Source organism: Elaeis guineensis, chromosome 3 (genome assembly GCF_000442705.2).
Source record: "Elaeis guineensis isolate ETL-2024a chromosome 3, EG11, whole genome shotgun sequence".
In the NCBI taxonomy this organism is placed as follows: Eukaryota; Viridiplantae; Streptophyta; class Magnoliopsida; order Arecales; family Arecaceae; genus Elaeis; species Elaeis guineensis.
In genome coordinates this window covers 65519452-65536876 of record NC_025995.2, presented here as the reverse complement: position 1 = coordinate 65536876, position 17425 = coordinate 65519452, and the positions used below count along the sequence as shown (strand labels likewise).

The following is a 17425-nucleotide window of genomic DNA, read 5'->3' as shown; positions in this document are numbered from 1 at the left end:
CAAGGCCATATATATATATATATATGTTATACAGTAAGTTTAGTGAGCCGCTATCAATCAAATCCCGGAAGGATGCATTGGAGAGTGATTGAGAGGATCCTAAGATATCTTAAAAGAACTATAGATTACTCCTCGTGCTATCAAGGGGGTGATTTGTGCTTGAAGACATATGCTGATTGGATAGGAGATTAAGATGAATACAAGTTGACTTTTGGGTATACTTTCTTGTTGAACAATAGCGCCATATCATGGAGTAGCAAGAAATAAAGTTGTATTGTCTTATCGACGATAGAAGCCGAATTCATAGCGTGTTCAACTGTAATCCAAGAAGCCATATGGTTGAGGCGATTCCTACAAAGCTTGGGAATTATAAAAGATACCTCTAAGCTGGTGGGAGCTAATTGTGATTGTCAAGTGGCTATTAGTTACATGAAGGATTCGAAATATCATGGTAGAACAAAGCACATTGATATTAAGAACAGTTATGTTAGAGATATTGTGGTCCGAAAGGAAGTGGTTCTGAAATATATTCCTACACATTTGATGGTGGCTGATCCATTTACCAAATCGATACCAAGAGACTTATATCAATCACATATTAGATCTCTTGGATTGCGTAGAATTTGAGATTGTATATTAAGGACTTGTAAGACAATGATGTTTATATATTAATGAAGTTTATCTTTATTTACTTTTATGAATTATCAAATGAATTCAAATACACAATGAACTAGCACCGGCACATATATGAGTTTGTATCGTAATTAAAAGTTTGTCATCAGGCATGTATTGCCTTTTTCACACGAGCGATAGCCTTCGATGTTATGGATGATGGGCTAAGATGAGACACTTGTGCACTTATTAAAATCAAAAATATATAATTGAGAGAATATAAAAGTGTACATACAATAAATGTGTTGTCTTGTTAACCATCAAGACGAGGTCCTGAAGTTTAAGAAATCATTACTTGGATTGAACATGATGATCCCACAATCATGCAAGCTTGAAAGGTGTATATATATTGATAGATGGGCTTAAAGAGGACTTTAGATAGACATGAAGAAAAGTGTGGATTGAGATTTGTACTGTGTTGATATAAGACTTGACTTATGCTCCTTAAAGGATAGTCTACCATAACACGTGTTTTATACAATGTGTGCATATGTGAGAATCATTGAAGATTGAGTTCAATGAATCCGTACTTTCTCACTGTGTGAATTTCTCGAGGCTCAATCATTAATAAAGCCTCCTTGGTGCCCTTTGAGACTTTTGACTATATTCTGATGTGATGGGCTAATGTTTGCTCCTTTAGCATGCTTTCAATGTTGATAAAATAATGTAGCCTTATGGAGCATGTCTAGAAAAGCAATTAATTCGAATCTGATGGATATAAGTACAGAAGGAAGACAATTTTGGATTATGTTATATATGTGCATTCATCTGTCGACCAGTTCTATCCTTTCATTGGAAATCAGACATAATTATGAGTATATATATTTTTTAGAGAAAAGAGGTCAAGTACAACTTTTGAGGGATTTATGTATGCTTGGTTCTTGACGTAACCAAATATGTCTAGGGCACAGCGAGACATGGAATTATTTGATGTTCTTGATTTCTCGTTTATAATCGCCATGTATCTCTAATAGGAACATGGTTAGGTTCGCAGATGTACTCGCAGGTCACATGACTCATTTGCTTGTATGAAATTACAAAGATGAGATTAATGTTTTGCCCATCATGTGTGAGTGGGAGATGGTTTTTAAATATAGGGTTTGGGTTTGGGTAACACCCAACCCAGCATAGGAATGCAGTTTTTGGGAGTTACTTTGGCAACTTCTCATAATTGCAACATGCTGAAAACTACCTTGAGATGGCAGAGAAACATAGTTTTGATAGCTCTCTCTCCTTCTAACAACAAAGAGCATTTGAAAAAAAAAACTCTCTCAAAAACAAAATACTCATCTTGGAGGCATTTAGGTTATGGAAATCAAATGCATTCCATCTTGTGATTGTACTTCTAATCTAGGAGTTGTGGTTTGATCGTGATCTAGTTTGTGGGAAAAAGATTTGGTTTCAGTTTTTCGGTGCAAGGTAATCCGAAACTTGTAGATTCTTATACTTACGTTTCAACATAGCATACATATCAAAATTTTTCTTCTAAGATATTATCTTAAAGAACAAGTACTTGGTAATTTGGCCACATAATAACTAGAGCTGTTGATGGGCTGGGCTTGGGCAAGTTCAAGCTTGGCCATGGTAAATGCAGATAGGTCTAGCCCAGGCCAAGCTTATATTCATTTTTTTTTAAGGCCCGGCCCTAATCCAGGTTCAGCCTAGATTTGTCCCAAGGACAGTTAGTATTTTTTTTACCCTACTCACCATATTTAGTGTGTGTGCACACGCAACCACCGAGCCTCTCCTCTACTGCTTGTTACCACAGCATCTTTCCCTCTGCACATCATTGTATCATCCTCCCCCTTGTCGCTCATTGCTGTAGCATCATCTCCTCTGCCACTGGACACCTCTATGTCCTCCATTCTATTGCTTGCCATGGACGACAAAGGTGAATAGTGGTGGTGGCAGATGGTGGCAGTGGTGTTGACATGTGGGTATTGTGTGTTTCCATGGAAGGAGAAGAGAAGAGAAGGAATCAAATGAGATGGAATTAGGGTTCATGTGCAAGGGGCCAACTGTCTATGTGGATACCTAGGCTAGGCTTAGGCCTGCCCAAATCAAGCCCAAAATGAATTTGAGCTTCAAATTTGATGCCTTGGCTTGGCCCATGACCCATTCCAACGAGTTCTTTCTGGCCTCAAACGAGCTCAGCCTGGGCCCATTAATAGCCAGGATAATTACTTAAAAGTCTAAGGGCAAGAAACCTAATGACTCAAACTCTAATAAAATATTTGACAAATATAGGCTCATTATATTGTCATATTTAAAGCATTCATGACTCTTGGAATGAGATTGACACCACAGGTAGTAGTAAGACGGGCAAAAGTACCTTTCCATGTTTCACAGCAAGCAGTTAAGGCTCTTAAATTTTGTTCGGAGATCTTGACTTTTTTCAGTCGGGTTAAGGGACCCAAGATACCATCTCTACTTTGCGAGGCTTGATGCAAAAGGTTTCAGCTGTTTGCTTTGTCTACATAATTGTGTCCTTAATAGGTATGTGCTTCATCTTGTTGTCACTGTGATAGAATGAGTATGCACAAGTTTAGTCGCTGCACTGCACTTTATGGTCAGAAAACCTGGGATGCCCAACGAGGATGTGTCCCACCTTCACTAGTAGCATGTCATGTTGAAAATATGAAGAACTGTTGAATGTGACAAGTCATTGGTTGTGTAAATCCAAGTTTGTATCTAGTCAGGTTTGTTATGTACACAAGTTGCCTATGTTTTATACCAAGCATCTGGACTGTGCCTTTAGATGACATGATGGTGAAGCTCTGAAAGTCGATCACCAAGTCACACAAGTGGTTGCTGCAGCCTACACTAGTATGAAAGATGTTGCACCACTGCCAATAGTCCTTGCTTGGTGGTTAAAAGAGGATGAGGGACAACAATGATGCATGTTCTTGCATTTGATACTTATTGTCTTCACTTTGGTCATTACTTTCTTTTGGCTTCAAGGGGATGATTTGGTCAGCTTTCTGCATAAGACTTGCATCAAAACATAAAATGGGCCTTGGTGGTGAAAGTCACCAACCAGTTGAAGAGGAATTTTCTCAATCATGATACATTTAAAAAAAATGTAACTCTATACTTCTTCTTTGACTTTATCCCACCCACGCATTTGTAGCCAAAGAAAAATTAAGCTTACAGCATCTAACTTGAGTAGTCTAGCATCCAAGTAATTTAAATTCTGAGATACTTAAGGGACCAAGTAACCAAATTATCTAAAACTTTATTTGAAGTCTGAATAGATATAGGCTCGTTATGCAGTCATATTTGAACGGTGCAGGCCTTTTGGCGTGAGGTTGATGCTGAGGGGAAAAAATGTAGTAGAATAAGGGCCTGGTTTACACTTCCAAGCTTATGATCAAGCAGAGAAACTTAAAACTAAGCTGAGGTGATTGGTGGGGGGAAAAGTTAACTATATGTATTACATTTGAGGACCATATGACATTGGTAAAGGATATTGAGACTGGGGAAAGATGGAATATATTTCAGAAGGTGAATAAATTTAAAGTATCCAATAACAGTGATCAGAGCATGTATCCTTCTAGTTGGGATAAGGGAGACCTCTAATTTGGGTATGACGTCAAAGACTAGTTGGCTAACTATTGTGAGATTTTAGGCTGATTATATGGTTCAATAGCCTTTTGAAGCACATTTGTAAGATACTAAATATGAAAAATAACTAAAGAGTGTTGACGGAGTTTCTGTTGGAACGTTGTGGTACTATTTATATGTACCACTCTGACTAGAAAATGTGGTCAAGATAGGTTGTAGGGCACAAATTCTATACTAGATCGGGTCATGACCGAAACTAGTTGGGATTGGCTGTTATTATGTCCTGGCCGATGTTGAGATCCAGCTCAATTGCTTGATTGTAAAAGAAAAACAGGGAGCCTAGGGGCAACCTCTCTTTCTCGTTGCTTTAGTCACAAAATTTGTTGTGGGTGGAGATTGAGAGAGAGAGAGAGAGCATGAGGGAAGGAGGCTAGATTCAGTAAGGTCCGTGGTAGTTTAGTCTCCTTGAGGCTTGAAGTATCACCTATTCAATAAGGCTTTGCCTTCCCACTTGGCTAACCTTCGGTGCACTAATTTGGTTAAACATGAGAAATTTGAAAGTTATGCTAGTTTTTTTTTGGATAAACTTTGAATATGTTATAGGGTGTGAGGTTTGAAATCCTATGAGATGGTGCCATCCTAATTTCTCCATAGAGGGCATCCTACCTTATTGTGATAGATGTTGCAGTCAAGCATCTTGGTAGGTAGCCTTTATCTCTTTCTCCTTCTTTTTTTTTTTTTTTCCTTTTGTGTCTTTTTCTTTGTTTCCCTTTCTTCCTTCTTTTCTTCCTTTCCTCTTTTCTTTTTGTTCTTGTTTCTTTTTTTTGTTTCCTTTTTCTTTTCCTCTTTTCTTTCTTCCTTCTTCCCTTTCTTTCTTTTCCTTCTTCGTTCCTCTCTTTCCTTCCTCTTCTTTCCTTCCTCTCTTCTTTCCTTCTTTTCTTTCTTTTTCATAATATTCTTCTTATTCTTCTTTCCTTTCTTCCTTCTTTCTTTTCGTTACTATCTTTTTTCTCTTTCCTTTTTTTCTTCATTTCTGTCTTCCTTCCTCCTGGCTTCACATGATTTCACCTTGCATAGGTGGTTTTTGAGGTCTTGCCCTATCCTAGTTCCTGTTCTCATGGGAACAGGATAAGATGGTTAAGGCATTGCCTGACTTGCTAGGTTTTAGAACCATGGTAGGATGGACATTATCCTACAATATACTATTTTTTGTTTTCTTAGTACATATTTTATTGTTTATAAAATATTTTTTGGATTAAACTAATTATTAAAATTTATATGGGAATAAATTCAGTTAAAAGTGAATTTGATATTATTTTAGTTAAACTCATGATTCTATTATTTATTTATATATATATATTATGGTTTATAGTTGATAACTGATAAGTTATGTTTCAAACTTGTATTTATTGGCAACATTTTAGTTTTATTGAAATCACGATATCAGTGCTAGCACAACGTGCCCATCAAACAGTCTCAAAAATGCATATATATCCATCAAAAGCTTATTTAAGACACAAATGATTGAAAAATAAAAAATTATCCTCTTGGAGTGATACCAAGAGCCAACTTATTTGAAGATTCGGGACAATATAGTCCTAATATAAGCCAAACTTGGGATAGAACCATCATGGGCCTCGGTAGTGGTTCTTTAAAACTTGTTGGAAACCAATCCATTTGAAGAGTCGGGATAAGAGTGTCCCGGTACTAGCCCAACTTGGGACAGAACTGATATTGGACTTGGTATTAGTTCTTTCAAATTTGCAGAAAATCGTTACTTTGCACAAGTAATTTTAATCAATACAGACAAAGAATGTTGATGGGATTGGACAAAAAGAAATCGAAGAAGAAAGCTAAAGCAAAAATAAAGATATATTAAAATAATATTTTTGAACAAATTTGGCATCATTAGAAAGTTCATCCATTATTGTTTTTACCTATTTGTTTCTTCATGCAGTTAATTGAGGGAGGATTTTGTGGTCCTAGTGGAGTTATTTTTTGGTCACATTGGGCTCACTATTTGTGCAGGAATCCAATGATATAGGATAGCTTGCCTATATGAAAGAGGATTTCTACTTAAAATCAGGTTTCTTTGAGTTAGATAATATTGATTATTTCATTTGATTCTAAGCCCTTTAGTTAGTTGAAAAGAGGAGTAAATTGGTGATTCATTTTAATGTTCTCATTTTTTATTGCTTCTAGAGGTCTTGTTGGCATGTCTTAAATCTCGATGGGACATCCCACAGGACATCGGGATGGATTGCCGTCTTGAGTATTAGGATAGAACCGTCTTACTGTTGTCCCGGCATTCCAATTGACATGTTTTGGAACATCCTCTATCCTAAGTGTTAGGAAGGGTTGGTATGGTTATGCATCCTATTCCATAAGTAAATCTGTGCAGTTCCATCCTACAGGATTTAAATTCTTGCTTATAAGTTCTATTTTGCACAATAGTGTACAGATATCTTAATTCTAGTTAGGTTGCAATGAAAAGTTTTTTCATGTTATTAGGATTCAGTGGTGGTTGTGGATATCTTTACATTTTTGTGATTGTGGATATTGATGAATGTGGAGAGAAGGATTTATTTTTTCTTATTATTAAAAAGGTATACAATAGGACTATAAATTCAGATATGTAGATCCAAATACAGAAAGAGAATAATAAGAATATATCAAGGAATAATACTTAGGATCCTTAATTAGATATATACAAAGCCCCATCTTGTCAACCAATCCAGAAAAAGATGATATGCTAAGCCCTTTGGTCAGAATATTCGCCACCTGATCGGATGACCGAATGAAGGTAATGTATATCTGGCCCTGAGCAATCTTCTCCTTGATAAAGTGGCGGTCAATTTCGATGTGTTTGGTACGATCGTGCTATATCGGATTAGTCACAATCTTAATTGCCACCTTGCTGTCACAGTATAGTCAAAGAGAACTTGTTCAGAAGTCATAACTCCTGAAGTAGCTTTTGTAGCTAAAGAAGCTCATATATACCTAGGGCCATTTCTCTATACTCAACCTCTGTCGATGATCGAGCCACCACTGACTGTTTTTTGCTCCTTCAGGTAACTAAATTATCCCCTACATATGTGCAGTACCTAGAAGTAGACCGCCTATCATTTAGTGACCCAACCCAATTTGCATCAGTGAATCCTGTTACTTGGAAGGTGTTGTGCCAGGAAAACAGCAAACCATGATCAGGACATCCTTTCGGTAGCGCACTACTCTGAAAGCTTCCTCCATGTGAGACTCGTGGATGATGCATGTACTGATTGATGACACTGACGGTGTAGGCTATGTCGGGTCTCGTATGTGAGAGATATATCAACCTCCTAACAAGTCGCTAGTACCTCCCTCGATCAACTGGAGCTCCACCATCTGCCATTAGCCGATGATTTTGATTTAGGGGGGTAGCAGCAAGCTTACACCTCAACATCCTAGTCTCAGAAAATAAGTCCAGTACATACTTCCGTTGTGATAGAAAAATTTTTCTGGATGATTGCACAACTTTTATGCCCAAAAAATATTTTAGTAGACCTAGGTCTTTCACCTCGAATACTTCAGCTTTTTTTTGAGTTGCTTAATCTCATGATGGTCATCTCCTATAATTACAATATCATCAACATAAACCAAGAGTATAGATTTTTTTCCTTGAAATGCCTATAGAATAGAGTATCATCTGCATTACTCTGTCTATATCCCATTCCTCTCACAACTCGATTGAATCGATCCAACCAGGTGTGAGAGGACTGTTTGAGGCCATACAGTAAGCGTTTTAGCTTGCAGATTTTTTCAACAGTCGCTCTAGTCTCAAATCTCGATGGTATCTGCATGTATACTTCCTCTTGAAGGTCCCTGCAAAGAAATGTATTCGTCACAGCCAACTGATGTAACTTCCAGCCAAAGTTAGCTACACATAATATCAATGTTCGAATTGAATTCATCTTGGCCATCGGAGCAAAGGCCTCATCATAGTCTACTCAATATGTCTGAGTGTAGCCCTTTGCTACTAGCCAAGCTTTGTATTTTTTCACCTTATCCTCTGGAGTTTGTTTTACGGTGTACACCCACTTACACCTCATAGGGTGCTTACCAGCTGGCAAAGTGACCAGATCCCATGTTTGATTTTTAGACAAAGCACTCATTTCCTCCAATATTGCTTCCTTCCATTTAGGTTCAGCCATAGCCTTTTGCCAGGTACTAGGAATACAGATGGAGTTTAATGCAGCTACAAAAGTTTGATAAGATGGAGACACATTCTTATATGAAACATAGTTAGCTATATCATAACGGTAACGAGCAGGAGGAATAATTGGGCGAGTATCCTTCCGCTTTGCAATAGGAATATCAATATCAAAATTGAAAGGAGTAGCAGAAAGTGTCACCATTACGATTTGAGGACTCTGGAGAAGAATTTGGAGAAGAAGCTTCAAGCGGTGGAGGCATCGAGACAGTTGGTGGATGCACATTAGACTCTTTAGCTATCCCAATACCATGCTCCTCTTGGAGATCATCACTACGATACTCCCTCTGGACGTCAGAATATCCAAGAGTGCAGAGCTCTCTCGGACGAAGTAATTTTGGTGTCCCACTATCTGATGGACGACTCCCATAATAGGCTTCACTTTTCTGAAAAGTAACATCCATAATAACGAACATCCGCTGCTCAGAAGGATAATAACACTTGTACCTCTTTTGAATAGCAGAGTAACCGATAAAGACATTTTAATGCATGTGGATCTAGTTTGCCTACTGAGGGTCTATGATCTCCAGCAAAACAAACATCCAAACACTCTAAGAGGGACCACATAATTGGTAGACCCCTTCAAGCATTGTATGGGAGACTTAAACCCGAGTGTCCTGAGGGGCATACGATTGATTAAGTATGTAGCGGTCAAGACAGCCTCATCCCATAAAAACTTAGGAACTTGCATGGTAAAGAGTAAGGACCGGACTATCTCCAATAAGTACCTATTTTTTCGCTTAGCAACCTCATTTTGAGGAGTATCAACATAGGTGGTTTGATGAAGAATTTTGTGAGTGTGAAAATCGCATGGAACTCCTGATTAATGTATTCAGTGCCATTGTCATAATGTAGAATTTTAATCTTCACACCGAACTGGGTATCCACCAATTTATGAAACTTCTTGAAGCATTTTAAGACTTCATTCTTCTCCTTTAATAAATATACCCAAGTTATCTGACTAAAGAGATCAATAGAAGTAACAAACCACCTATGGCCCATAGTAGTAGTGCTACAAGGATCCCACACATCAGAGTGAATTATAACAAAAGGTTCAAAACTTTGAACCCCAGACACATAAAACACTCCGTTGGTGTATTTAGCCAACTCATAATGATCACAAACGAATGAGATTTTATTACAGTTAGTTGATAAAGAAGAAAATAAACGATTAAGAACAGGAAAAGGAATATGACCTAGCCCACGATGGTGTAATAGAAGTTCTAAAGTGACACTTTCAGCAGACAAGGCATACCTCTTTAAAGATGACTCCACACTGCTCTCACTACTTTTGAGGTAATATAGTCCATTGTGCAATTTACCATCCCTAAGTATCTTTCCCATTTTCAGCTCCTGAAATAGATAATGAGAAGGCTAAAAGGTGATAAAGCAATTCAAATCTCTAGTAACAAAGCTAATAGAGAGTTTGTGGGAAAAGATGGGATATGCAATATCGAGGACAATCTCAAATTAGGGGTACAGACAATGGATCTTTTCCCTGAAATAGAGGTAAAGAATCCATTAGTTATACGGATCTTGTCTCGATTTGAACATGGTGAATATGAAATGAAACTATTAGATGCACTTGTCATGTGATTGGATACTCTTGAGTCTATTACCCAAGAGTTGGATATCTCATCTATACAATTACATGTGCTAAACTATATGGAGTATCTGATTGGGTAAAAAAAGAGGATTCAAAATACCCGTCTTGGTGGCTAGGCTGCTCCAGAGCAGAGGATGTGGTGCCAGAGGATGACTCATACTTTTCCATTATTCGTTGGAGGGTCTGATACTCCTCTACAGATAACCTATGTTCTGCGCCCTTAGTCTCAGAGAGATTGGCTTGTGCAGGTCCACAATCATGACTCCGACCTCCAGTTCTTCCATCACCATGATGACCACTACTATCACCACGGCCTCGACTACCACGTCCAGGCTGATTTGGACGACCATGGAGATTCCAGTAAAATGTCTTGGTATGTCCAGGCTTCTTGCAATGAAAGCAAACCTTCTCACCCAACTGCTGTGGCTGCATTGGGTTATACATCTACCAAAAAAAAAATGACGCACAATCTCACCGACACACTATCAATCAATCACCACATACTCAACTACAAACTGTCAAGCATCCAGCCATAAAATTGAATTGATTTTTTTTTCTTATTTTTTTTTGAAAAAAAAGAACTCAACCAGAAATAACAGGAAAGATGGAAGGGGCTAACGTTTCCTTCCTTACTGATGACATGGTTTCCTTCCTTGCCGATGAAATTCGCCCGTGAATCATGAGATTGCCGGTGCCGGAGGGTGCAGGGAGGAAAGGAGAGAGAATGATGGCGGGGTGCTTGGAGAGAGGTAGTGGCAGCTGGTTGATCAGCACTGGCGGTGGCGGCAATGGCAGCAGGAGAGGCCCGGGTGAAGGGTACCGCAGAGGTCGGTGGGGGCGCGAGATGCGGGGCGGGGTAGTGGTGATCTGCGGCAGATGGGGTCGGGCAGGAGGCGCTTGGGGTGAACGGCGACAGGCGGAATGGCAACGGGCGTTCGGGGTGGTCAGGCACATGATGCCAGGAAGAGGATGGCGACGGGCGGGGTAGGTCGGCAGAGGGTGGTGCGGGAGTCGGAGGTGGGGTGTGGGAGTCGGAGTCGGGAAAGGGAAGGAGTTGGTGGTGCCGAAGTCGGGGAAGGGAAGAAAGGGGTTGGTGGTGCTGGATGAGGGAAGAGGAAGGGAAGGTAAGAAGGGAAGCAGGAAAAAAATTTATGGATCAGAATCTGGGAGCTTTGGTACCATGATGAATGTGGAGAGAAGGATTTATTTTTTCGTATTATTAAGAAGGTATACAAGAGGCCTATAAATACAGATATGTAGATCCAAATACAAAAAGAGAATAACAAGAATATACCAAAAAATAATACTCTAGGATCCTCAATTAGATATATTTCTAATTAGGTCCAATCCTTCTGACAGATATCTTACATCAAAATTTTCATGGGAAGCTGAAATCATTTTTGTTGTTTTATCTTTTGTAGAAGTGGGTTTTTCATTCCTGGAGCTATAGAAAATCACTCTTTGCCCTTGAAAGGTGACATCATGTATAGAGGTTTTCTTGCTATTATCTTTTAAGCTACTATCTTCCAATTTTCTTGCAAACCTTATGGAATCCACCGAATCTTCTTGCATTGTTTTTGACCTGTTTTCCCAATCCATTTCAACATCTTGGGTTCAACAATGAAGTTGATTTCATCTATGAAGAAATCCAAGCGAACTTAGGATTTTGTTTAACATATCAAGTTAGAAATTCTCCCTCTAGAACAAAAAATAAAAAAAATTAACTAAGTAGTTTGAGCGAACATATCAACTTAGAATCTTGTTTTGCATATCAATAGTTTTAGGTTAAGTAGGACCAAGATGGAATACATGAAAATTTTAGTAAAAATAGAAATGGAGATGAAGATGGAATAAAAAAATTGAGGGTCATGTAGTAAGTTTTTAAGAGTGATCGTATTTGGTATTTAGGATTGATTATACCTAAGAAGGGGAAATTGAAAAAGATGTTATCCATAGGTTTAAAGCTAGGTGGATGAAATGAAGAAATGCAATTGGGATATTATGTGATCATAAGATACCTGGCAACTTGAAAGAAAAAATTTTGTAGGACAACCATACAAACTAGCTATGGTTTATGGTATATGATATTGGGTGGTAGGAAATGAACATGTGCACAAGATGGTCAAAATGAGAATTTTAAGATGGATGTGTGATAATACAAGGAAAGATAAGAAATGAAGTCATTTGTAACAAGGTGGAAGTAACATCAATTGAGAACAAATTAAGAGGGACAAATTAGATGGTTTGGACATATACAATGTAGGTTGCAAGATGCGCTAGTATGAAAGAGTAACTTGAATATATGTGGAAGGAATGAAGAGGGGTGGAGGAAGACTAGAATTACATGGGATATGTAGTAAGGAATGACTTGATATCTCAACTTCTCTTAGAAAGTATGATTTTAAACCAAGTGAAATGGAGGAAAAGGAATCATGTTGCCGACCTCAAGTAGTTTGGGAATAAGGTTTGATTGAGCTGAGTTGTATTGTCTTCCCATGCTATAACTTTTGGCCCCGTAAAATTCAATCCTCATTTTTAACTAAATTGGAAATTAGATTAGGTTATAATTCAAAAGTTTCTTATTTAATCTATTATTTTAGTCAAATCCCCACCTTAACAGTAGGGATTTCTCAAATGTTCTTATTGAATGATATTGGTATAAGAGTGCTCACCTATATATGGCGGTTATTGTCATGGCTCTGACTTGAGATTACGAGCTAGGGGTCACGGCAACTACCGCATATTTATGGAGAATTCTTCTGACAAGTAAGCAAGGCTTCTCTTTATGATATCATAAAGCAACACGGAATAAATAATCAATAAATTAACATTCTAACTTAATTTAAATAACTAAATTAAATATCTTATAAAATAATATTCTATAGTTTTGTATCAACTTCAATAAATCTTAATCTAAAATAAAAATATCAAAGTCTGTTTTTAATTTGCTCTCCTATAGTGAATCTTTGAGTCAAGCTAGTCCTCTGAATTTGTAAAAATAGTAAAATATAAAGTAATGAGTTAGACAGTCCAATAAGTAATATACACTTTAGCTAGATAAATTCAGTAATAATAATATACTGAAAAATAAGCATGTGGGGTACATCAATTTAGGATATACAACACTAATCAAAATAAAATCTATGCGAATTCAATCTTTTCAAAATTTATTTTCATTCATAAATTATTTTTTTCAAAACATCCGGTTCATCTCGACAGTCATAAAATATGACCATACTTATATCTTGTAGTTAGGTCAGAATGAGTTTCGAATAGTCAAAGTGCCAATGTATAATCTCCATTAACAGGGTATCGATGTACCAGCACAACCTCCACTGGCATGGTATCGATGTACTAGTACACAACCTCCACTGAGAGGATATTGATGTGCCAACGCACAACCCTCATTGGCAGGTTTTGATGTACCACATATAATCTCCATTGGTAGAGTTTTGATATATAGTTAGATTGCGAGTCAAATTTATTTTGAATCAAATATCTTTTTCAATAAAATCAGTTTCATATTTTCATTGAAGAATGTATAAAATCAGTCGAAAATCAAAATTAATTGATCATAACTTCATAATGGAATCAATACATTCGATAATGCATCAAACAATATTCTACAGTGAAATAAATTTAACAAATAATATCATGCTTCATATTCATAAATTACAAAAAATACAACTCAAAGCTCAATGATACAAATATTATACAGTTTATCGATAAATCTAGAAAAAGAGTTACATTACTTATCTTTTAAGTATAATCAATAAACAAAAATTAATTTTGAGAATCTTTTTTGGAGTTTGTTATCATTGCATCGGAAATCTGTGCATCTTATTGCATAAGAGCATAGAGCTTTCCTTGGGTTCGAGGTTTTAGGTTTCTATTCTTGTTTTGTTCAGCTATCGAGGTTGGCCGATTCTCTATTCTTTATAGGCAATTAGCTATTTTGTGGCCTTTCTGACCACAATCAAAGCATGCACCAATATTACAACAACAATCACTTACTACATGACTTCCATCACATTGGGAATACTTAATGCTATCAGTCAATATAGAGTTGTCCCTTACTAACCTTTCATTTGAACCTCCAGAATGTTTACTACTATATTCTTGAAATTCATTTGATCTATTTCTTTTCTTATGATTTCTTTTTCTTTCTGCACATTCCTTATTAATTTTTCTTTTAATTATCATTGCTTTATTCACCATATTTGCATAAAACTTAATTTATATGACATTGTTTGCTTTCTAATTTCTGTCCTCAGTTCCATTTTAAATTTATACACTTGATCACTCTCGACCAACCATGGGACAAACTTGGCAAGTTGTATAAATTTAGCTTCATATTTGGCAAGTGTCATATTTCTTTGTTTCAAATAAATAAATTTCTGTTCTTGTTGTGTCCTTACACTCGGAAGAAAATATTGGCCATAAAATACCTTTCGGAATCTTTTTCAGTGGAGTTATTTCCCATCTTGTCATATTTGTATTGTGGTCTCTAGCACTAATCGAATGCCTCATCTTGCAACATATACGACACATACAAGATCTTTTCATCATCCATCTCCATAATCCAATTTTTAGCTTTCAAAGATTCTGTAGTCCCCTTAAAAATTGATGAACTTCTTAAATTCTATAATATTAATTCATTGCTCCAGTTACTCTCCACATCCTTGTGGTGGTGTTTTTTGTTGTTGCACTTGTCATTGTTGTAGCAATTATTGCTGCAACTATTATTGTAATTGAACCAAGCTGACTAATGGCTGCATTATTTGAGCCATACTTGGTTCTTGTTGCTTCGTTTGGATTTTTTCATCCAAATTAATGACTCCTTCCTACTAAGGGGTGTTGTTGACCTATTGAGGAGTATTGCCATCCTGTTAGTTTGATATCTCTCTAACAGTACCCCAAGCAATCCTTTTTATCCAACATGGTGCCATCTTAATCTTGTACGAACAAGAAGCTTCCCGAAATTCTTTTTCAATATCTAGTATCCAAAATAGTGCTTTTATCAAAATTTAATCATAATTATTTTAAAAATAAAAGTCTTAAATTTTGAAATCCTCGTAAGACTGGCTGAGCGATAATGACTGACATCTAATCGGTTCAATCTAAGGCATCAAATCAATTAACTATAAATTAAGGGTCATGCTGGGATCCTAAATCAATGGTGAAATTTCATGATGTTCGGCCTGATCAAGGTGGGGACCATTTGATTCTCTGATAGTCAACGATCAAAATCTCTTCACTAGGATCTATCAAGACTATTAGAGGATCTTTTTAAGATTCAAAAAATCCTAAAAGAGACATAATCTAGAGTAAGATATTTTTAGAGCAAGTGAAATTTTTTAAAGAGAGAAAGTGGAGAGAACAACTAGAAAGAGAAGGTGGAGAGAGCAAGTGGGAAGAGAGAGGAAGGTGAGAGGAAAAGAGAAGAGAGATAAACTCTCTTTTCTTTTTTTCTTTTTCCTTTTCTTTCCTCTTTTTCTTTTTTTCTTTTTTTTTTTCTTTCTTCTTTTCTTTTCCTCTCTTGCTTTCGGTTCCATGGTGAAACTGGGGATTGTTTCTCCTTTTTACTCCTGGAATAGGAGAGCACCACCAACATGGCTGTGGCTGGCGGTAGTTGGGGTTGCGATGGCATAGCCAATGAATCTTGAACTGATGGTTGGTGATGACTGGGGCTGAAAAATTCAAAAGAAAGAGGGGTGGAAATCAGGAACAAATAGAGTAGAGACTTCTTAAGAGAAATCTGGCATGATTCGTCGAAGTCTCAATCTCCGATAGGAAGGATGGAAACCCTTCTTCATGGGAGGAATCCAACTCCTTTTTACCTGCGATTTCTATCCAGAAATTGGGGGAAGAAGACTTCCAATCGGAGTCTTATTCATCCCTTTTTTTTTTTTAATTTTTTTATGGTGCTTTAAAAAATATGCTAAATTCTTTTTTTCCTGCTGCTTTATGATTCATGCGGCTTGTTTTAACTAGGTTGATGGGCTGGGTATCACAGTTATATTCTCATGGAATGCAAAGCAGCAATAAATTTTATCAAGCCGGTAAGGTCAAAAGTTTTGACTTACATGAGTCTTTTACGTTAGTATGTCATCTGTCATGCTGGGTACTCAAGCTATGTTAATTTGTTAGATCATTTATATGTGAAAAAAATTGCTAGAACATTTCTATATTTTGACATTTTGTGTCCTCTAGCTTGAGGCAATGGGCTTCGATCGGGCACTCGTGTTGGAGGTCTTCTTTGCCTGCAACAAGAATGAGGAGCTGGCAGCAAACTATCTTTTGGATCATATGCATGAGTTTGAAGACTGATTGTCAAGGTATACTTGAACACAAGCTCATTCAACCCTACCCACAGTGGTGTCTTATGTCAATACCAGTTCAGGTTAAATTGCCCCCAACCCCCGGTGTCTGGTGTATATATAGCCTACATGATGTGTCCGGAAGCTCTTATTTGTGTATAAAGAATTCTCTTTGGATCGTTTGCCTTCGTGAATCATTTTCATTCTCTTTGTTTAATCTATAGGTTGTTTCGTTGACGTGGACTCTTTTATTTTGGTTAGTTTGGGTGGAATACAGTTTTCGGCACCTCGAATATCTGGGAACGTGATCAGGAGGGTGTAGTGCTGTGATATCTCTATTGGGAATCCGAGGCTTGCAAGGCTCGGCATTTCATCATTTAGGAGGTGTTTGATAGGGGGAGTGGAGGTCTGGAATCGGAATCGGAATGGATGACTCTCATTCCAATCGTTTGGTTGGGAGGAGTTTTATTCCGATTTCGAGATGGAATGGGAATGGGTCAATCTAGAACTCAATTCCTACTCTCCTCTATGGATTCAATTTTCTATTCCAATTCCGATTCCGGTTCCGGTCACGAAGCAAACGTTTCGAGGGATTTGGCCATTTCGATTCTAATTCTAAGCTATTTCGGTTTTTATTTTCATTCTGATTTCGATTATGAACCAAATGCCCCTTTAAAGTTAAATTATGTCGATTTTTATGGTCCATATTTTTGTGACAGGACATAAGAATCCTTGGAATTAAGGAATAAAAACAGGGATATGTAACAAGATTTAACATTTTATCTGGCACCGGTAAACGTGGAACTGAACCAGGTTAAGAAATTGAAAGTAAGCTAGTGACAGGGAGTGCTGCTGAAGTTGAACCGAGGGGTAAATATAAACGAAGACCGGAGGAAGAAGGTAAAGTCGGAAGCAAATGTATATGCTGTTCCCTTTTGAATGAGGTTAGTGAAACCGTGGGGATCATTGGCTGAATTTGTGCAAATTCGTGTCTTTTAATCACAGATTATTTAT

General features: G+C 37.3%; 1 protein-coding gene across 7 annotated transcripts in view; it reads left to right on the top strand.

Annotated features, from left to right (window-relative positions):
* LOC105034003 (ubiquitin receptor RAD23d) overlaps window positions 1-16648 on the top strand; it is a 93201-nt gene extending 76553 nt beyond the window's left edge. For 6 of the 7 annotated variants that reach the window (XM_073253799.1, XM_010909023.3, XM_073253798.1 and 3 more), the window contains exon 12: window positions 16305-16648. Coding sequence is in view for 5 of the 7 variants with exons in the window: in XM_010909023.3 (XP_010907325.1) it covers window positions 16305-16421 (117 nt within the window). In the remaining 2 variants the exon portion in view is untranslated. Of the gene's footprint in view, window positions 1-16085; window positions 16154-16304 lie in introns of all 7 variants that reach the window. The other variant, XR_012139676.1, reaches the window with a different exon arrangement.
* Window positions 16649-17425: the final 777 nt, after the last annotated feature.